The sequence below is a fragment of the Cryptotermes secundus genome, unplaced genomic scaffold (assembly GCF_002891405.2).
Source record: "Cryptotermes secundus unplaced genomic scaffold, Csec_1.0 scaffold26, whole genome shotgun sequence".
NCBI lineage: Eukaryota > Metazoa > Arthropoda > Insecta > Blattodea > Kalotermitidae > Cryptotermes > Cryptotermes secundus.
This window is the reverse complement of record NW_019743656.1, coordinates 2107701-2130202: the sequence shown is the minus strand read 5'-3', so window position 1 is coordinate 2130202 and position 22502 is coordinate 2107701. Positions and strand designations below refer to the sequence as shown.

Sequence of the window (22502 nt, the reverse complement as noted above, 5' to 3'; positions counted from 1 at the left end):
GCCAGGATAGCACAATCAGTATAGTACTGGTTGGAGTTCGAGTCCTGGTAGGGTCAAGAATTTTCTCTTCTCCTTGTGTCCATACCTGCTCTGGGGTTCACCCAACCTCCTATCCAATGGGTAATGGGGTTCTTTCCCTGGGGGTAAAGCAGCCGGGTCGTGAAGCTGACCACTCAACTCCAACTAGTGCCAAGGTCAGTAAAATGTGGATCTATACATCCACTCACACTATACACCTTCATGGCGTAGTGCTTAATTAGTTAAGCACAGGGACAACTTTACCTTTACCCTCCATTAGCCATCACCTTCATGATTACCCTGTAACGGGGGTAACACAATCCATCCTACATGTGCCCCTAGGAAGCACAGTAGACCACTGTAGGTTGTGGTACAAGGGCCGAGAAGGCCTACCCCTCATACATTCATTCATTTCATTCATTCATTCATACCCCTGAATTGGATTCTGTGCCCTTGCCTGGGTAGGCAGAGACAACAAATACAAATGCAAGCTATATCTGGAGGCACAAGACAAACAGCAACGTATAAAATGAGTTTGAGGTTTTTGTGATAGTGACTGTAAGGGGTACTGTCCTCTGGGTTTGGGGCACCATATAAGTCTGGTAAAAGTCTGCTTTGATGAAGTGATGGGAGGTTGGAGAAAACTACATAATGAGGAACTTCATAACTTGTACTCTTTGCAAAGTATAATTAGAAGGACCAAGTATAGGAGGATGAGATTCGCAGGACGTATAGCACAAATGGGTGAGAAGAGGAATGCATATTGGATATTGGTGGGAAAGCCAGAAAGAAAGGGCCCACTAGGAAGAACAAGAGATAGGTGGGTGTTCAATATTAAAATGGATCTTAGAGAGATAGAATGGGATGGTATGGACTGGATTGATCTGACTCAGGATAGGGACCAGTGTAGGGCTCTTACGAGCACGGTAATGAAACTTCAGGTTCCATAAAGTGCTGGGACATTCTTGAGTAGCTGCACAATTGACACCTTCTCAAGAAGGGCTCAGCTTAGTGAGTGGGTGAATGAGAAGGTTACTTCATTTTGGAAGCACATACTGTCTCCATCTTTGGGGTTCAGTCATACTACTTTTCTCCCATCTTCTACCATCCCTCCACTTCTGCGGGTATGATCTTTTTCTGGTCCCACACCAGTTAGTTTTTCGCTCGCTCATGTTAATTTTTTCTGAGGTCCTTACCAGGCCTATATCTGAACCAAGTTGTCCATCTGCAGCTCACTCTGCTTGCTGATTGCTTAGTTTCTTCTCAAGCAACCCTGATGATGGAGGCGCTGCGTTCCTCTGAAATGTCAGTATACTTCAATCATACTACAGGGCATCACTTCCTAGAAGAAAAGGATTCAGAAGAATTTTTCATCCCTTCAAATACTGGACTTAAATGGATTTTTGTGAAGGATGCATTGTTTTGGGCTGATTTGAATTTAATATATAAGTCTATGTTGGAATTGTACCCAGTATTAGTGATTGGTGGCTTTAGAGCCCCTTTGTTATTGCATGATGCTTCAAGTTTTATTGGAGTGCTGTTTTATTTATAAAATCTAAAAGTTCGTGACAGTTATATGTTAATACAAATATTATATTTCTGTACATTATCAAGTTTCTGGAACATTGTGTTTTTAAATAAAAACAGTACAATGGCTAATGTCCAAAAACATAATATTTGTATTCTTTATTTATGGTTAACAATGTTGTCTGCACCTTAGACTGTATAATTTCAGTATGTTGGTATGGCAACAGCAACACATACTGGCAAACTGGTCACTAGTAGCAGCAGGCATCTGTATTTTTCAATTTTTGAGTGAAAGTTTTTTTAGAAATACATGCAAGGCTTCGGTAGGAAAACCTGAAAGAAAGAGACCACTTTGAAGGCCTAGTCATAAATGGGAGGTTAATATTAAAATGGATCTTAAAGGAACACGATGTGAAAGTGTGTAGTAGATTCATCTGACTCAGGATAGGGACCAGTGATGGCATGTTGTGAACATAGCAAAAAGACCTTTATGTTCCATAGAATCTTAGGACTTTTGTGACTGGCTGGGTATCTGTTAACTTCTCAAGGTCTGTGCTCCATGAAGTTACTTATGCTGAGGCCATAGAAAGATGGGTGGCAGAGATCATGGCACTTGAAGCTTCCACCTGTCTGCCCACTGTTGTATTCCCCTCCAACCACTTCTAGCCACTGTCAACCAATCAGTAGTGCTTGTAGCTAGTGAGTGTCGTCACTATATCCCTTTTAACAGAATGGCTAGGCAGCTGGATGGGAATGCTGGGAAGTGTGCTGGAAGGCCAGTGAATGGCTTGATGGAAATGCAAACAGGTTTAATCCATACGACATTGTTCCTTGGCCTCATTATAGTCATTCATCATCATCATTACTGGCAAAACAGCCCTTCTTGAGCCATAGACTTCCTTAGAAGATTCTGCCAGATTGTGTCTGGTTTTCACCCTTCGGAACTCACTACTGTAATTTTTTTACGGAGCAAGCTTAGCAGCCCTGAGTTCAACTCCCACCCTGGTGGACCAGGTCTCTGTATATATGTCACCCAGTGACAGGGTGTCTCAGTTATACCTCCAGGTACCAGGTTCCCTTTTCATTGCCTTTTATGATTCACAGGTCTACGGTGGAGGTATTCTAACCCTCCTGCACACAAGATGAATATGGTTATTCAATTTTATATAAATGTTGGAGTCACTGGTGATGTTTCACTTTGTGAAATCCTTGTGTTTCCAGTACAAAGAAGCATTCCTGAAAGCAAACCCAGATTTCAAGTGGTACAAGCTACCTGCACCTCCATTGCGTACACTCATCACACGGCCATCCAATCAGAACAAGCCTCATAAGTTGGAGTGTCAAGTGACTTGTGGTCCCATCACACCAGGCAAACTGGCAGGTGAGCAGATCTTTGTTCAAAGATGAGTGAGAGAAATTTAAATAAACAGTCATTTGATATTCTGTAGAAAGTTCATAGGTACATAAAAAGAATTAATGTCAGATTAATCTTCAAGTAAAGTATTTTTATGCTATATGTTGTGGTCATTTGGCAGAATGTCATGAAGTAAAGAAATAAGCAGTGCTTATGTTAATTTATTGGAAAATGAATACCTTAACCACAGTTTATGAAATAGTGTGTTGAGACTAGCACCAAATTGTGACATACTCAGAGACAGCATGCCAAGCTCTCAAGAGTTATTTAAAATATTGTAACGTGTTTTGAGTTCGAATCTTCTTGGTCACGTGTGTAAGTCCAATCCCACTTCTGACACCAAATGTAACGTGTTTTGTTACTGATTACGCCGTTCGGATTGTTAACTGGTTTATTCAACAACCTACAAGCAATGGCTACAATTAATTATAACAATGTTGCGGGGTTTCACAATTTATAACCCTATTCGCAAACCAAATCACTCTATTGTCAGTAGTCTACACGTTTTCACAGTACGGGAGCTATACAAGTTGTATCCGCATGCAGTTTCTCTTCAAGCAAGTGAGCCATGGAGATTTTAATATAAATGCTTTTGGGAAATGCTATTTAGGTTCCTGCTGTCACCATACAGCCTGAGAGGAACCTGTGACGGTGTTCAGAATTGTAGTTTTATTGACTTGGATTTTCTGATTTTCTTTTTCTGCTTTTTGTAGGACTTTGACTAGCTTATGATACCAAAAGTTTCAAAGTTTGAGGTCAGAAGAAACAATTAATTTCTATTGCTTAATACAGTATGTGCCAAAAAAAATACAGTACTGAAACTCGCGCATCTTGAACGCGCATGTGCGTTTGTCGACGGGGCACAGTTCCAACCGCATGTGTTTCCAGTAGTGAATAGGAAGTTGCGTTATTCAGTTGTTAGAAATGGGTCTCTCGATGGAGGAAAAAATATTCATAGTTGAGTATTATTTCCGCTCATACTGAAGTGGTCGCCAGACAACTCGCTTCCTTGGTTTTGAGTGGTCAGATGCTATCGTCCAGAAACCGCTACATAGTACACATGTGACAATATGGTGTGCCGTCTCAGCACACGGTATATTAGGCCCCTATTTCATTGAGGATGAGGAAGGCAATGCTCTTACTATCACCCAAGAACGCTGCAAGGACATGGTGATCGGACCATTTCTTCAGGATTGGAGAAGGTTCTGTCATGCAAGGGGCCTTCATGTGAATAGACAGTGGTATCAACAGGATGTATTTTCATTTCAGTACAGTATTTTTGGCATATACTGTATTATTGGGATGAGGGGGTCATTAATTGCATTAGGGACCTCACTCATTCACCTCCGTCTTCAATGGAACTTAAAAATATTTACAGTCTCTTCTTAATTTATAATAACATTAAAGTCAAGTAACAAGGGACATACGCCCAACTAGTGAGAACATACATTGAAAGGGGCCACACACATGGATGCTGCAAAATGAAAGTAATGCAGAACAGAGAGAGACAAACATAATTAGTATGAACAATGATAATGCAATAGAATGGAAATATATCAAGATCTAGTGCTGTCAACAGTTTCAAAGGTGAACAGTTACCTGTAGATGACCAAGTAAGGCTGAGGCATGTAGCGAATAATGTGCTTTTAGTGTCATTTTAAATTAAAATCTGATTGTGAACACTTTTAAGTTGCATTCATATCAGAGGTGAATGAGTGAGTGATACTCGTACATCAATGCAACAGGATGCTCAAATATGATACTGTGTAAGGGCTTGTGCATGTTTACATTAAAGAGTTAAAATAATGGCTGCTTCCATGTATGTGTAAAGTATTTATTCCATATTCAAAGTTTCATGTTGTTTGTAAATTTTCAAGTACAGTACATTTTCCTGTCATCTTAATATCAGTAACAAAGGATGTTTTCTTATGACTACTTTGTTTCTCTTCTCAGATGAAAGTCAGATGGGAGGGCTCAGTAGCCTTCTGGCCTCTCCTCCCACCACTCCAACCACTCCCACTGCTCCAACATCACCAACTGTACCAAAACCTCCCAAAAAGCGATACCTGCAAGAAGCAATGGGGCTTTTAGAAGCTAGCACTGCTGTAAGTCCTCAACAGTGCAAGGCACCATCTGAAAAGGAGGAGACCAGGAATGGGTCAGGTGAGGGTTGTACTTCATCTGCATTGGACTTCAGGTCGTCTTCATCAGAGTCTCCCCCTATGGGATTATCTTCAGTGAATTTCATGTCACCATTTACAAAACTAAGAAGCCATGCAGCAGATCAATTAAACTCACTCCAAGAAAGGAAGACAAACCGTCGTAGGGCTAGCGTTGATTCGGCAACAAGTAAATCAAAGGACTGGAGGGTGGGAAACATGAAAGAAGGTTGCTCTAAGGCCAAAGGGATCCAGAGCAATTTGTGTTTTGTATCCAACTTGCCAAGTTCAGTTGCAGTACCGAAACTGAAAGATGCACATGGCTGTAGCCAGCGTCCTGCAAAATTGAGGGCAAGGCACCATCGTAGTATGAGCCATGATAAAAGTGATTCTACATGTGATTCAGAAGTGATTGCCGCGTCATCCACTGTGATCCGTCGGTGTTTCTCCAAGAACAAGGAGGGGGACAGACTGTCTGATATCAAGTCTCATAATGATCTGGAGAGGACAATAAAGGCTTCACAACAACAAATTATTGACAGAGTTGTTGATAGACTGTGCGGTTTCACAGATCATGTGAGATCACCATCACCACTATCAAACAAGAGTGCTGCCTGCATTAATACTTTTACAGTGGAGAAGTCTCCACCTCTGGACACGACAAACACACATCAACCTTCATCAAAGCAGCAAAGAAACGTCACTTCACCACCTCTTCATTTGGTGAAGAACAGTGTAATTTGTAGTAATAACACTGTGACTCAGAGTACGGGTAACTGTAAATCCCCACTGGTCAGATCTCCCAAAACATCAGATGCATGCTGCACATCATCTCTGTCATCAGGTGCATGCATTTCTGCTGCAGAAGGCTTGGCATGCGATTTCCATAGTGATGCCAGCCATGAATTTGATTTAAAGAGTATAAACAACAATGTGTATGTTTATAAAGATATTGCTTCAGAAATGTGCAAAGAGAGCAGAGCTGGGAACTGTAGACCTGAAGGGTATTATCATAGCATCGGTGATTATGGTACAAATAATCATGCCTCAGAAGTTAGAAGTTACGGAGATACCTGCATTGTGCCCAAGGCTGCCGAGACTTGGGACTGGAAGCGCGATGTCTGGAACGAAAGCAGCGTTACAGCTTCAAACTGTCTGTTGAATTCTAGCAGAGCTGTAACCTCTGATATTTGTGATAAAGTAACGAAGACTGTTAATGTGATCGTAAATCACACCGAACCAAAGCCGACATTCACTGACTCTGACAGGACTTGTCCAGAAACACCGAGTGTCTTTAATTTTTCAAGGACTTCTAAAACAGAAGAAAATAATCACAACAGTGTATTCCAAAATGAAAATGTTTCTGAAGTGACTTGTTATTCCAGACATAACCATCATGATAACAGAGGAGTGGGTTTTGGGCCAAATATGGAGGTGGGGTTAGAGAGTATGGAAGAAAATAGGTTAGTGTTTCCAGCATTGTATGGTGATGATAGTAAGGTCAGGACAATTTTGGTTCACAATCCACCAGGACAGAGTGTTCTTGCTAAATCTGAAAAGTACTTAGATGGTCAGGAAGGAAATAATTTAGATCTGACACTGAGGTTGAGTGAAAACAGATTTTTTGATCATACTATAGCAAAGACATTGGTCAACTCCAACTCCTTACCAGAAGGAAAGCAGCAATGTACATCCTCCACGTTCAGTAACAATATTTCAGAATCATGTGCAGCAAAATGTGACAGTTTGCCATCAAATGACAGATCTGAAAGTGTAGTGAAAGACCACAATAGCAGGATAGATATGCCTCCAAAATCAGGCACTGAAAATACTTTAAATGGTGTTCCAACAGTGAGTTCAGTTGCCAATGTTAAGAAATTTGATCCTGCAGATTATGAATTAAAAAATAGCAACATTGATATAATCAGGCCGAAGAAGTTGATTCACTCTTCACAGAAAACTGCCTCAAAATTATCCATACCACATTCATTGGATCATGCAGTTAATGGCAAAGACAGTAAAGACACCTCAGGTGTTAATGACATAACTACTCCTAATGGTTCTGAAGACAGGAGGATAACTTCTCAGGACCCTTCATATGAAAATGATTGTGTGGCGGCGAGGCCAGGGACATTGGAGTATGTTGCTGATATGGCAGAAACAGGATCGGAATTCACATCAGTGAGTACAAAGGACTGGACAAGACTTTCAGAAGATGAAGCTCTTTCCACTGCTGATACTCCGCAGCTGCTTCCAAGCCCAAGTGAAATGCAACGAAGGAAATCCGTACGTACCTGCAAAGGACAACGTTATCGAGAATTCATGAGCGAAGGTCGTCTTGCACTTGGAAAGCGGACACGGAGGAACTTTGTCAACAGCAACGAAAAGTAAGTTATGTTCGTTCATAGTTTGTATATATAGAATTTAATACCAAACTTTAGAATCTAGAAGAATAGAACTCCTGTTTTGTATACGGGTTGTCCTGGCATCAAAATCTTGCCCTGGATGTCAGCTACTGTTGCTGGGTGTCTGTGTTTTCTTCAGTTCCTTCAGAATAGTGCCACATATTATTCCATAGCCACTTCCTTCCACATGCTCTTGAACTCTTTATTCACCATTTGACACCATGTAGCCTGAGCTACTGACAGTGTTGAGTGATTCATTAGCAAGTAAATATAACATTCAGTCCACTTGCCCATGTCTTCATGTTCTGCAGTGTGCTTTGCTGAATATGATCAAACCTTGACATGACATGTGACTGTAATTTTAATAGAGCTGATATGTCTTCATGATTGATCGTTAACGCTGTTGTCTGTGCAATAGTTGGTGATCAATATTAGTTAGCTTCCATATCTTACTGCAGAGGCCCAGGTTCTATCCCTGGGTAGTCCATGTGGGATTTGCCATATTTTTTTTTAATTGCTAGGGGGGTGGGACTAAGTCCCTTGTACTGTGGCCACTTCTGGCTTATTGTACCAGCGGCAGATGATAGGTGAGGGTGATTGTGGAGCAATTGGTGAAATGAAGATTGGCAGGGGAAACCGAAGTACTCGGAGAAAACCTGCCCCAGCGCCACTTTATCCATCACAAATTCCACTTGACCAGACCCGGGATCGAACCCATGCCGCCACAGTGGGAAGCCAGCGACTAACCACTTGAGCTATGGCGCGGCAGGGATTTGGCATAGATAATGTGGCACTGGGGCAGGATTTTCTTTGTCTTCTTTGATTTCCCTTTTGCCAGTGCTCCATGCATATGTATCATCAGGGGCACATGGTAGCATAGTTGGTTGAGGCACTGCTACAAGCTGGAAGGTCACAGGTTCAAGTCCCGATGAGGTCATTGGATTTTTTTCAATTGACCTAATCCTTCCAGCCACAGTATGGCCCCGGGGTTGACTCAGCCTCTAACAGAAATGAGTACCAGGAATATTCTTGGCGGTAAAGGGCAGCCGGCCCATAGGGCTGACAGCCTTGCTGCCATCTATGAGCCGATTTTCTAGAAAATTTGGGAACTTCAACATTTCACAACCCTATAGGCCTCCACGGCCTGTTACACAGATACTTATACTTTACTTTTACTTCAAAGTTTGACTTCCATCCACCTCCACTTTGTTAGCCCACAGATGTTAGCCCATCATTCATACTGCTCTTCTAAAGCAACCCTCAAAATGGCTGCTGTTTCCTTGCTCTGGCATCCCTGTACTCCTCTTGGTTCACTCAAGAGCAGTGGCGGCTCGTAGCTAAAATTAGTGGGGGTGCTGCTCCAGAAGCGCACAGTTCCATACAAAGATTTGGCTACTGACATTAAGCTTAAGGAATATATATTGTATTGTACAAGTATAAAGAAAGAATTAAAGAAAAAAGGACTCATTATATAAATGTTATCGATAATATCATGTGGAAATTGGGGGTGCTGCAGTTCCACAGTGCCTATACACGGGCCGCCCCTGCTCAAGAGTCATTATTTCTCCTATTCAATTTGTCCTTGAAAATGTGATTGTTATTATGTTCTCCTTACTCCTGTTGGTTTACCCAAGACACCACTTGTGGTCTCTCTATCTTCCTGTATCCATACCACTTATTCCACACTGGGCTGATTCTTTTACCCTGAAGATGGAGCCAGTAGGTTGCTCTGAAACATTGAACTACCAGACTACATGGTGTCACATCCAAGAAGACAGTGTTAAAAGAGTAAAGTTCACCCTGCACTTCAGCATTGTGCAAAGTGAATGTATTTGTGCATCGTTAATTATCCTTCTATAAATAAAAAATTCACAGTGAGGTTTATCTCTCTCATTAACACAATTGCAGGTCACCATAGCAGTGAAACATGGAACGTTAACATGTTGCATGAGTATATGTTATGGAGTAGACGATGAATGAGCAAGAAGCCTTTGGTTCCAGTGTGTCATGTCTCTTTTGATTTTGATATGTGAAGTATAGCCCATTTAAAAAAATTACAATTTTCATTTTTATGCTTGTGCACATTGGTCATGGCAGATGGTGTTAAACATTTGCTAACATGTAAGTCTGGAAAGAAATATGAGAGAAAGCAAAGGAAGTTAATAGTATGAAAGCGTATATAGCAAATGATGAGAAATCCCATTGAATTTTCAATGGGACAGTGATGGGTTCTTTTAAATCGCAGTATGAGATATGATTCTCATTCAATTCCAGTAGTACAGATCTTCCAGTGACCCCAGTTCCAAAGAGAGAGAGGCTTGACTCAGAGTCCTCAAGTGCTAGTGAGAAAACAGAAAGCTCAGACGCACTGCCAGAGTTAGATCTTCAAGTTCCACGCATGGTGGAGCCGTCACCATCAGGACTGAGAAACAAGATGCCAGCTGTAAAAAGAGAAACAAAACATGGCTGTAGAAAGACAGGAAAACGGTTCAGGTATTACAGTGAATTGATTGTACTTTTCTGGCTTATTTTCATAACCATACATTTATCCAAACTGATGTTTACACACAGTAACAACCTTATGAAATTTCACTCTATATGAATTGTTAATGGGATTGTCATCTTCCTTCCCATGTTGTAGCAATTAAAGCTTATGTCTTAATGTATTTCTTTTGTTTAGTGGTTCTACAGAAGATGGTCCATCACAACATTCATTATCTGACAAGAAGTCTAGAAAACGTTTATATGCTTCAGAAGAATCATTTTCGGACTCCTCGCCAAAGAAACGATTTAGAGCTGCGTATGTATACACTGAAGAATGTTGATTTAATGTTATACTGTTTTTTGAATGAATAGGTCTGAACTGCCTGTCTAGAAAAGTGAAATGAACGGCCATAGGGATCCGTTGTGCTGACCACGTGACAGCCTCTATCCGCAAAAGTGGCTGACGAGTGGCAGTCACTTGGTCGGTACAGTTCGCTTGCCGACTACAGGCCACAGTGTTTTTTTGTTTGTTTTTTTTATATGTCTGAACTGAGAATGTTATTGCATTTCTTTGTTTACGATGTTTCTAAACTTTGTGTTTAGTTCAAGTTTCAGATTTTAAAAACACGAAATTAAGGTGACGGATGTGGCTGTGCATCTGGACATGAGATGTAATGCTGTGACTGAAATATGTTTTGTTGAAATGTAATTTTTATTTATTCTGGTTAAGTAAGACTGTCTTGAGTACTTTCTGAACAAAATTTTTGTATGCATTTTTTATGGCACCTAAACATGCTTCATGTATCTCTACTTTCCATCTTGACTTCAGCAGTCTAATGGTGTTCAGTGAAGAGAACAGACTACGAAACTCCTTCTTGTGCATTTTTCTCCAGCCTCCTGTCACTTCCTCCCTCTTGGGTCAAAATATCCTCCTCAGCATTATGTTCTCAACTCCTACAGTCTGTTCTTCCCTTAGTATGGAAGACAAAGTTTCAGACCTTTACAAAACAACAGGTAGTATATATTATAATTTCTTATATTTTGATATTTATGCTTTTAGACAAGATGTAAATTTGAGTTCAAGAAAAAATAATTACCCTAGTAGTTGGTTGAGGCACTAAGCTATAAGCCAGAAGGTCGCAGGATTGAATCGCGATGAGGTGGATTTTTTTCAGTTTGTGTAATATTTCCAGTGACAGTATGGCCCTGGGGTTGACTCGGCCTCTAACAGGAATATTCCTGGGGGTAACAGGCGGCCTATTGTCTAGAAAATGCGGGAGCCTCAACATCTCACAACCCTATGGGCCTCCATGGCCTGCTACAGGGATACCTTCTTACCATGTATTTTCATCCATGTCCATTCCTCATGTTCGTACCTTATTTATTTATGGTGAATAATAGAGTCAGTAGTGACTAATGAGTTGTAAAATCTGTTCAAGGAAGCAGTTGTGATCTAATTTGTAATACTATCCTAACATTTTTCTTGAGATGGACAGTAACGACAGACAGAATGTGTCCATCATAGCAGCTTGTAGCTCTCGAATATAAAGCAGGAGCACTACCCACTCAGCTGCAACTTTCATGTTAAAATCTTATCTTCCAGAGATTTCAACTTGGACGAGAAAATCGAGGCTCTGCCATCTTTGAGTTTGGAAGAATTTCAGCTGAAGAAAAAAGCTCGAAAGAAGAGGAACCTTTCCAGCGGCAGCCCAAAAAAGACGGTTATATCATCTGGCCCACTGGCAACTGCAGCTACTACTAGGCGTCGTGCAGTGAGCCTGGACATGCATAGTGCTGGTGAGTGAGGGACTGTTGCATGTCTATATTGAAAACTGAAATTATAATAAGTGGAGATTTTATCTCAGGGTTTTATTCATGGGGCTTCTGCCATGAAACACTGTGGCTGAGATCGTGGCATACCTTCCTGTAGTTCTCCAGAATGAAGATATGTTCACAGTCCTTTGCAGCTTTTGTCTCTTCCCACCATCTTCATCTCTGTCTCACACATGCTGCAGCGGTTATGTTAAAGTGGGCATTGTGATCATTTAGCGAGCTTTTTTACAAAGTTTGTTATACTGATTACATTTTTTGATATCGGGGTGGATTTTTATTATGTAAAGATGATATTTTGTTATAGTAGGATTCGTTCAAGTGAAACATTTTTGCCTAAAGGTATACTGTAAATTTATGCAGTCCAGAAAAATTTTAATTTTGTCGAATATTTCATTACTCTGACATTCATTAAAATGACATTTCACTCCTGTTCATGTATTTCCTTTAATTTCGATTTTCTTTCCCAACTTTTTTTCTTTGGGGGGGCGGAGAAAATGCATGACTTTCCACTTTTTTACAGCATGAGTATGGCCCTTTATGTTATAAAGAGGTTCTGCCTGCTGTTGATGCAGTAGTCTCAGTAGCAACTGCAACTTATATTGCCATCTCTTTCACACAGAGAGGTATGAAGTCAGACTTGAAGGTCATGACTGTTTGCATACATTAGCTTCAGCTGGGTTTGCCAACCTTTTCTATTTATAAATCTTACATAGGACTACGTATTCTCACAAGGCTGTTCTTGTCTTTATATCACTCATTGCTCTTACTCATGGGCAGGCTTTGAGAACAAAGTTCTTTTGTGCCTGAAATGTAGTCAGAAGTTCATGCTTGTTATCCAGAAGAACAAAGAGTGCTGTTGTCTGCACCTCCATGAAACCCTTTTAGACAATCTTTACTAATTTAAACCAAATGGGTAATGCTCTAAGAACTGTAGATTCTGAAGAGTTCTGATGATGGTGTATAACACTCAGAATTACTGGGTTTTTGGTGTCCATCGTCAGGTATTCTAAAAAATAGAAAACACAATGTTTCAGAAACTGGATCTGTTTCTGCCCTCAAATGAAAAGGGGGAAGGCCTGTACTCAGCTGTTTCTAAGGGACCCAACTGAGTAGGTGTCTTCCCTCACCCCACCTGAGAATGGAAACAGATCTAGTTTCCGAAATGTTGTGTTTTCTGTTTACTAGAATACCCAACAATGGGCAAAGTCCAAAAACCCAGTAATTCTGATGTTAAGACTTGTCGTTAGAAGTTGCTCAGTTTGAATCTCATCTGGACACCTGCTATTCTGACTGAGATTTTTCATACTTGTCCTCAGTCCCTCCAGACAGATGTGGGATAGTACCACAGTTAGGCCACAATTGCCTCCTTCCAGTTCATCAGCAGTCCTACTATCCAGTGCTATGTAGTCTAAATACTGACAGTGTCATTAAATACAGCCTCTCCCCAAAATGACAGATTTATTTGGAGATCAGGTCTGTCTGTTACCTAATATAAGTGCCTAAAACAATGGACATCCTTTTGTAAAATTCAGTATTCAAGAGTTTACTGAAAGTTGTTGGGAAATTCCAATCATTGGTCATTTTGATCCCTAATAATGCCCAATTTACATAAGGTATTAAATGGACTTTGCCATGTGTCACACAAACTGTTTCACAGTTTTCGTTGTTTTATATCAGAGATTTCCACTTTTATTGTTTCACTGTAAAACACTTGAGACATTATTAGCCTCTAGTCTGCTTATGTGTGTCCTGTCATGTACAGACTTCACACTTCTCTCCTTTCAGCATTGCCAGCAGTACTGAGTCCTGAAGATAACCACAGTATGGAGCAGAGAGTCCCTAGTGTTGTTAGGGCCATCTCTCCCCCTGTTATAGTCACAAGCAATGCTGCCACCACAATCACCATCACAACAGCACACTTGGTAGGCAGCCAGAAACGCAAAGCTCGTAAGCAGTGTATCACTCGACTTGATCCAGAGAATGTTCGCACGAGCAGAGGTAAGTTAAGGGATCTGGACTTCGGTTTATTTGTATTTATGGTGGAGATTGGAACACATTTGATATATGTATTTACCATAAGATGCAATGTAATATTTCATGTTTCTTATTTATGAAGGTTGTTCAGGTGAAACCCATTCATGGTGCTCATAGCCAGTCACATGCACACAGAACCTGATCACCTGCTGCCGGTTGTATTCAGTACCTGTGCTGCAAACAGGTTTCATTTGAACAACCCTCATAATATTGTAACGTGCTCTCTTATGGTCATTGCTGCGCAATGCCCACAATAGGAAGATAACAGCCTACAATGAGTCTCCATGGTTATGACGAATACACGGAGAATCCCCACAGTGACAATGCAGTAACAGTGGGCCATTGCCTGGTGCAAACAAATGCGTTTCCTAGGAGATGAAAGGTAATGAATTGTTCGAAGCATTGCGTGACAACAGAAGGTTCATTTCATAGCAACCATGGAGGCTATAAAAGCTCAGCTTTGACAAGAGATGAGTCAGTCTTGGGATAGCCGCCGCAGAAGACAGTTGGAACCTAGTCACCATATGATACAGAAAGAAGACAGCAAGAAGTCAGTCTTCAGAAGGCCACCCCCGAAAGCAGTCTAGTATTGGCCAAGATATAGTGGAAGCAGTAATTGTGATACTGCAAGTGACAATAATTGTAAAGCGTGTGAGTGTATAAGTGAAGCACAATAAAGATTCGCTAAATCCGAGACCCACGTGAAGTTATTTGTCACGTGACAACTGGCGTCAGAAGAGGGATCAGTTCGGATTCTGAGGCGAATTTGGAAGAGTTATTAGACTAACGCCGCTATAATGCTACACGCGGAAAAATGGATATGCAACAGATGATGAAACGTCTGTTAGCGGGCCAAGAAGAAATGAAGACCAGCCACAAAGAACTACTGGCCAAACTAGAGGACGACAGACAGGCCAACATGAAAGCATGGCGAGAATAGATAGCTGCCATGACAGACAAATGGGGGAATGACAAACATGTAAAGACGATGGCCTGCCAAGAGATGGAGGCACATCGAGTTGAGAAGAAGCCAGCCTCACCAGGCAGGAAACCTGAGGCGGCACAGAAAAAAGAGGTACCTGTATAAGACGCCGAAGTAATGCCGGTCGGAGAACCGAAGAAGAAAAGGTGCAGGGACCGAAAACTGGCCATGGAGCGCCGCCGCCAGAAACTGAAGGATTCAACACGGGAAGCTTGTAAACCCCAGAAGAAATTGGCCATCACCTGCAGAAGGACAGCATGCCATGTGAAATTGGCACGGCAAGAGCAGGAAACCGACAAGAAGATGTCCCATCACGCGACAGTGGCATGACACATGAGAGACATCTTCAGGCAGAACACGACCCGTTGTGCGAATGTAGCACGGAAAACACAAACCGATCAGAAGGCGACCCATCGCGCAGCAGTGGCACGACAAAGGAAAGATGCCTTCAAGAAAGAACTTCTAAGGGAAAACATGACCAAGGATTGGACAATATGGAGGGGTCTACCCCCTCCAAAACGGAAGAAAGGAAATGGCCCATATGGGAGGAACTGGTAACGTAGAAGTACTGGCCTCCCCCGCAAGGATGAATGGAGAATGAAAGTGATGAGTGAATGTGATACAACGGATCGACAAATTCTGGGCTACGGGCGTCCTTGGGACGAGCACTACTGAAGAGAGGGGTGGATGCAGCAGAACGAACAGTGCAAAAAGATGCCAGCAGAACACGAAGACCGAATGCAGACGTTGCCAGCAGAACACCACGGAAATGGAACAGAGGAAGAACTTTTAGGCTGTTCAGGATGAACAACCTTTAGGAGGGAGCAATGTAATGTGCTATCTTACGGTCATCGCTGCGCAACGGCCACAATAGGAAGATAACAGCCTACAATGAGTCTCCATGGTTATGACGAATACACGGAGAATCCCCACAGTGACAATGCAGTAACAGTGGGCCGTTACCTGGGGCAAACAAACGCATTTCCTAGGAGATGAAAGGTAACGAATTGTTCAAAGCATTGCGTGACAACAGAAGGTTCATTTTGTAGCAACCGCTGAGGCTATAAAATCCCAGCTTCGACAAGAGATGAGTCAGTCTTGGGACAGCCGCCGCTGAAGACAGTTGGAACCTAGTCGCCATATGATACAGACAGAAGACAGCAAGAAGTCAGTCTTCAGAAGGCCGCCACCGAAAGCAGTCTAGTATTGGCCGAGATGTAGTGGAAGCAGTAATTGTGATACTGCAAGTGACAATAATTATAAAGCATGTGAGTGTATAAGTGAAGCACAATAAAGATTCGCTAAATCCGAGACCCACGTGAAGTTATTTGTTGCGTGACATACCCAACATGTGACAATATGTTTTTCTCTTTGGATGTTTCACGTGTTTTGCAGGCATCTTTAAAGGGTTACATAATGTTTTATACCAAATAACAGGGTCAAGTGGATAGAATTTATCCTTTATATTTGGGAAATCCTGTGTTCAAATCTCAGCCTGAAGACCAGCTGTCCTAAGTAAGGAAGGATTTGTGTGGCTCTCCTCAGTCCCTCCAGGCAAATGCCAGTACTTCAAATCAAACCACGACTGCTTCCTTCGCATTCTTTTCATTTCACTATTCAGTAATCATCCTATAACTGGACACTGCATGCTCTGAGCAGTGATAGCATTGCTAAATAGACCATAAATTGTATTGAGACACTATGATGAGGTCATCGGATTTTTCAATTGACCTAATCCTTCCAGCCATACTATGGCCCTGAGGTCAACTCAGCCTCTAACAGAAATGAGTACCAGGAATCTTCTTGTGGGTAAAGAATGGCCAGTGCGTAAGGCTGACAGGCTCACCACCATCTGTGAGCCAATTGTCTAGAAAATGTGGAAATCTTGATGTCTTACAAGCCTATTAGCCTCCACAGCCTGTTACAGGAATAGCTGTACCTTTCCCATAATATTTTATAATTTTTAAAGATGTTATGAAAAAGTGAAACAGTTCTGTCCAGTGTAACTGGTTAAAGATGTTTTTACGGTATTTTCAGCTGTACCAAACACAATAATTCATTCATATCATTTGGTGCTAAATATCTGCTGCATTGGATACAGCATCATTACATAACCTACAGTTCATCCATCTGAAACTAAGTTATGCTTTTGGATCACATAGCCATGGCAGTTGTCAACGGATTGCTGTATTGCCCTGTTCACTTGGTATACCTGTTGCAGACACTGCTGTGGTGGAACCAGACGTACTGAATAACATAGGACTTACAACACTGGCCGAAGTGGCAGCGGCCAAGAAGAAACTCACAAAATAGAAGACATATAGTGACAATGATATTAAGAAAGTGTAGGAAGTTCCAGCCTCCATATACTGCCTTGTATTACAACTGTTGTTAGAAATATATTTTTTTTATAACCTTAAAATATATATTGAAAATGATCTGAGTACGTTTTGATATCGGCAGCTTCGTGTATATTTCGTGGTAAGATCAGCTAGTCTTGCTGTGAAATGCACTGAAGCTATACTGTTGTTTGGAAGTATATCCTGTTGTATGCTGAAGCATAGTTTTACAAGTGGAAAGTATGGTGCTATAAATACACCCTGATCTCTGTGGATGATACTTGGGTGAAAGTCCTAATTGTAGTCAAGTATAAGATAAGTAAATTGGAAGAGATATATGTACCTACTGAAAAGATCGCAAGAGCGTTAAGAGAATTTTATTATATGCCACATTAAAGTATGTGGTACATATACATAGCTTGTAGTCGTTGAATGTCGTTTGATATCAAAATGGTATTTGCTACAAATATCACTCCTCTCATGTTGTAGAGACAAGCTACAACAAATACTTTCTTTGTTTTTGGTCTGTACAGGTTTTTTTTTCTTTTGTCGCCCTATTAACTTTGCTGAACAGTTGCATGAATGATTGTGCCTGGAATTGACAAGTTTATAAAAAATTGGCTGCTCATTTGTGATTTTGGTACATGTGTATTCATGGATGACCGAAGTAACTTTAAAAGCTCTTGCACTGCCAACCTCAGAAATAGAAACAACACCTAAACCTAAACTCATCATTTGTTTCTAACAACAAGCCCACAAGATTAAGCTTTTCATTTCATTTCTAAAATGTTATGTCATTGGTTCAGTTCTGAAAACTATAGACTTTGGGTTTTGTTTGTATGAACAAACTTCTGTGGTTGGCAATGCTAACATGGCAGACAAAATGGCAGTAAAGTTTTAAACTTCCTTAGGTCACTTGTTAGTAGACAAGTACCGTGATTTTTTAAAGTAATTTGTGGCACTGATGTTCTATAGTTGTTGTGTGTTTTTATTTTTTACTGGAATGCAAAGTTTAAAAAAATTGGGAGCAAATATGTTTTATATAATATTATATGCTGTAATTGTTTAACATTTTATATAGGATTATACAAAACTACCTGGTTTTATGTTGTGATAAATGAGTGGTTAACTTGTATGTATGGTTAAATGTTTTTGAGCAAATATTGTTTTTTTTCTATGCTCACTGAGTGATGCGCTGCTGTATAGGAGGCAGCTAGTCCAAACAGAAGAATGTTTCTGAATGATATAGCATGCATTTCATGTAATGAGATGTATAATCTCAGAAAAATGATTGAATCAATGAAAATTACTTTTTCTCACAGAAAGAGATGTTAATAAGCAGAACAGCTGTTTCGAACCTGTAAGCTGGCATTTTTTTGTGAAGTTTATGAAAGCACTCATATACAGAAAATAAGAGATGATGCCATAATAGCAACACAAATGTAGCAACATCAGGGGAATTCTTTTTTTTTTTTTTTTTCCTGTAGTTCTTACCTCTGTCTCAACACTGTAGTACTGATGATTTCATTTTCTCCCCTCATTATATGGGAACTGTAAGATTTCTGGGATTTTCACTAAGAAGTTTACAGTAGTGATTTTCTCCTAAGTGTACAGTTGGGTGACTTCACTGTATGTTTATGAGCAGATTAGAAAAATGTTCCGTCACTTACCTTTTTCTTTGAAAAATACAAAAAATGCCTGAACATTTCAAAATATTCAGCTTGGAGAGCAGCAAGCATGCTGCTGTTGGTTAGTGTTACTGAACAGTTGTTCAGGAGATTATTGTGTTCTGCACACGTTAGTCAAAAAACTGCTGTTGTATCCAGCTGGCTATCTTAAGGCGTGTTTTGTGTTAAGTTCTGATCATATTACTTGAAAATAGTAAATTAAAATTAATATTCACTATGTTCAAATTTACTGAAGTCATGTGTTTCTCTTCAGGGAGAACCCATTCATATTGTTATGTATAATCTGATTGTGGATGATTAAGTGAATACTGTGAAAGGAGGGGAGGAATGGAATTTAAAAAATGAAACCATAGTTCCTTTTATAACAGTGAAATATGCAACTGAAAGCTATAATCTATTCAAAATTCCAAACCAGTCCCTAACCTTTGGCTACATAAAAGTCATGGTCCCCTCTCACAAGGATATAGTACAATTTTACATCTGTTTAGAACTTATATAACTAAGAACTGTTCTTTTATTACTGTATTAATGCCTATATTATCTGTAAGAAGTTTAGATTATTAGTTGCGAGTTTTCCAATACGGGTTTCCATTATAGTCAGCATCTGAACCCAACTATTAGATGTATGAAGATTGGCTGATTACTATTTGAACCACAATTTTGAGTATCTCACGCTGATACATAGATATAGCTTTTCTTTTTAAACAAATATTGTTGATTGATTTGATAATATATCAAGAAATGAGGAACAGTATTTAATTGTGATTCTGGCAGAATTATTTAAAATTTGTGACAACTGTGATTCACACTAGATTTGTATTGAGAAACAAAAATAATTGTCAGTGAGAATGTTGGTATTGCTTGAATTCGTGTGGATTTGTGTATATATAACTTCATGGGCACCATCAGGATGTTTTCAAAATGGAGTAACCAGAAAATTTTCTTATAGACTTATGTTGAAGCCTTTTAAGACTTTTTTTACTGATCACCCTTCAGCAATCATGGCAGAAAAATATTTTTTTAATAATTTTGATATCTGGTACTTTTCCTTCTTTATCAGTTCTAATTGTTTTTAATCCAGAGGGAGGGGCAGATGTCTGGCTTATCCCTCCTTCCTGGCGCCCATGCCTAACATCACAAACTTGTGTTTTGTAGTGAATTTGTTCACAACCATACTTGGAATAAGTTAGGTTCTTTGAATTTATTCTTAATCATAATTGTTTAGTATTAACAAACATGGCAAAGTATGCAGGGACATGAATTTTATGACAGACTGGACAACCAGGACTTATGAACATAAAGAAGATATCATCATATAATTAGTCCAAGCAGGGCAGTGTTTCCTGATTTGTTGATATATAGTTTTCATGCAATTTTTCATAGAAACAAAATGCAAAAGTGATGTATCTAACATAGTGTTTACTACATTTTGGTCTGTATACAAAAATGCAATGCATCGATGTGAGTAGTGAAAAAATGCATATTTTGAATTAGATTTACGTAAACTGCTTGATGGTAAAGGAGAGGGGAGAAGAAAGGAGGAGAGGAATAATTGATGGACAAATAAAATGGAATGGAAAGTAATACTGGAAAAGGGAGGAGAGGTAATAAAAGTACACATGTTTATGTAACAAAGGAAAGCATTCAGTTGAATTTTCATCAGCATTGCACTAGCAGAATTGTGTATTTAGTATGAAAAGAACTGCCATGAATCAGTTCCTTTGTTTTGCAGCCAAATTAAGAAATGTCTGCATAATATTATCTTCCACCTTTGTCTGTCTTCCCAAGGTTCCACTTTTCAAGAAGCTTTTCCCTCCAAAATTGTGTGTGTCTCATTTCCTCCAGCTAAGCTATTGCTTATCTGGTACAGTGATTATACTGCAGACTGGACAACTAAGGAATCAGGGTTCAATTCCCAGCAGGGGAAAGAGATTTTTATCTTCTCCACAGAACTCGGGCTCACCCAGCATCTTATCCAGTGAGTATCAGGGGCTCCTTCCTTGTCAGTAAGGCAGCTGGGGAATTGGCCTAATTTCTCACCTCTATATAGTGCCAGGGTTAATTATCTGTGGAGCTATACCTCCATTCCCATATACATGTTAATCATTTATGCTTCTTTAAGCACAGGGGCAACTTTAAATTTTTACTTCCTCTCTTTACCTTGTACATGAGCATCCATTAACATCAGGGCCTTCATGTCACAGTGACCTTGTAAAAGGCACTACTTTATTATTAGTACCATATTATCAGCACCAGACTTTGTAAATTATCCAACAATTTTGTACCCTGGAAATGTCAATAATAATACCTTGTTGTATGTTAGAATGGATTTTCTTTTCCAGTCCACCACTTAAAAGGTCACTTTACCTCATGATACAAAAAAAAGTGTTTTTAAGTTAATATTTCTGCATTTCTTCCAGAGGCTGTTCTAAATAGATTACAGCAAAATGTAATTTTACTTTTTAAGTTATATCAAACACTTCACAGTAAATTTTTAATTTTCATTGTATGTGTCATAAGTGATGACATAATTTTAAATTGCAAAATGTATATTAGTGGAAGTGTAGAAAGGTGAGGTAACATTGATGAGGATACAGCTCAAGGAGGTTTGAGGCTCTCATGGTGTGTACTTTCGTAGATCATTGCTTAAGGCATGCAAACCTCTCGTCTACACCTGAAGGAGTGTAGGAAGCCTCCTGTCTACGATTTATGTGATTTGGTTCTCAAACCCGGCCATAGTTCCAGTGAATTCTGCCTTTCTTAGGGACTCCACCCTCCTCCTATGCCCCATTTATTTAATTTGTCCCCTCTTTTGCTTCTGTGTTCTGCTTCTTCATTTTTCCCCTTACTCTCTGAATGAGACTCTGTCATTTTCTCTTTACACCCATTCACTATAACCTTGAAAATAAGCCCTTTAAATGGGCCCTGTTTCTCTTCCCCTTACTTCCTATTTGTTAACCCAGCCATTATTTCTCAGTTCACTGTGCCATTGGAAAGAAGCCCTTCTAGGAGCCAACATTCTTCACACTTTGTTAAAGTTGAGTTACTTAGAACGGTGGCTATGAAGGGTTACAATCTTTTGGATTGTAACACTGTGTAGTTCAGAGGCAGCCTCATGTTTCAGAGGAATATACTGTCACCATCTTCATAACTTGCTACCTGCTTCTGCTGGTTTCTTGCTTGGTTTACTTTTGGTCGCTGTGTTCCTCTGAAATGTTGGACTGTCTCCAAACCATATGATAAATGATACAAGCTCCGTCCAAAGTGCAAACAATATATATTATATGTCTTTGATCTTGCTCTCTTCTACACTACATGTTTCGGCCTCTAATGGCCATCATCAGGTGTATACTCTTACATTGCTGCCACACTGAACCAAGTCTAAAATTTAACATTTAAAAAACACATTGTTACTTTCTTCGTTATTATCAACATCTACCTCGTTGATATCTGTCTGGTATGTAGATTATTTTGCACACGTCAATTTTGATTTTCCTATAGTAGCACTATAAAATCTTTAGTTATAATTTTAAAATCCTTTAAAATTTTCTCTAAATTTTAAATTTAAAATCCTTTAAAATTATAACTAAAGATTTTATAGTGCTACTACAGGGAAATC

The 22502-nt window shown here is 39.9% G+C and overlaps 1 protein-coding gene across 2 annotated transcripts in view; it reads left to right on the top strand.

Moving 5' to 3' along the window:
• LOC111874205 overlaps window positions 1-22039 on the top strand; it is a 31360-nt gene extending 9321 nt beyond the window's left edge. For both annotated transcript variants that reach the window (XM_023869504.2, XM_033755376.1), the window contains exons 3-9: window positions 2767-2926; window positions 4913-7505; window positions 9798-10016; window positions 10204-10323; window positions 11611-11804; window positions 13626-13838; window positions 17078-22039. In XM_023869504.2, the coding sequence (XP_023725272.1) occupies window positions 2767-2926; window positions 4913-7505; window positions 9798-10016; window positions 10204-10323; window positions 11611-11804; window positions 13626-13838; window positions 17078-17169 (3591 nt within the window). In that variant the 3' untranslated portion in view covers window positions 17170-22039. The remainder of the gene's footprint in view (window positions 1-2766; window positions 2927-4912; window positions 7506-9797; window positions 10017-10203; window positions 10324-11610; window positions 11805-13625; window positions 13839-17077) is intronic.
• The last annotated feature ends 463 nt before the right edge of the window (window positions 22040-22502 follow it).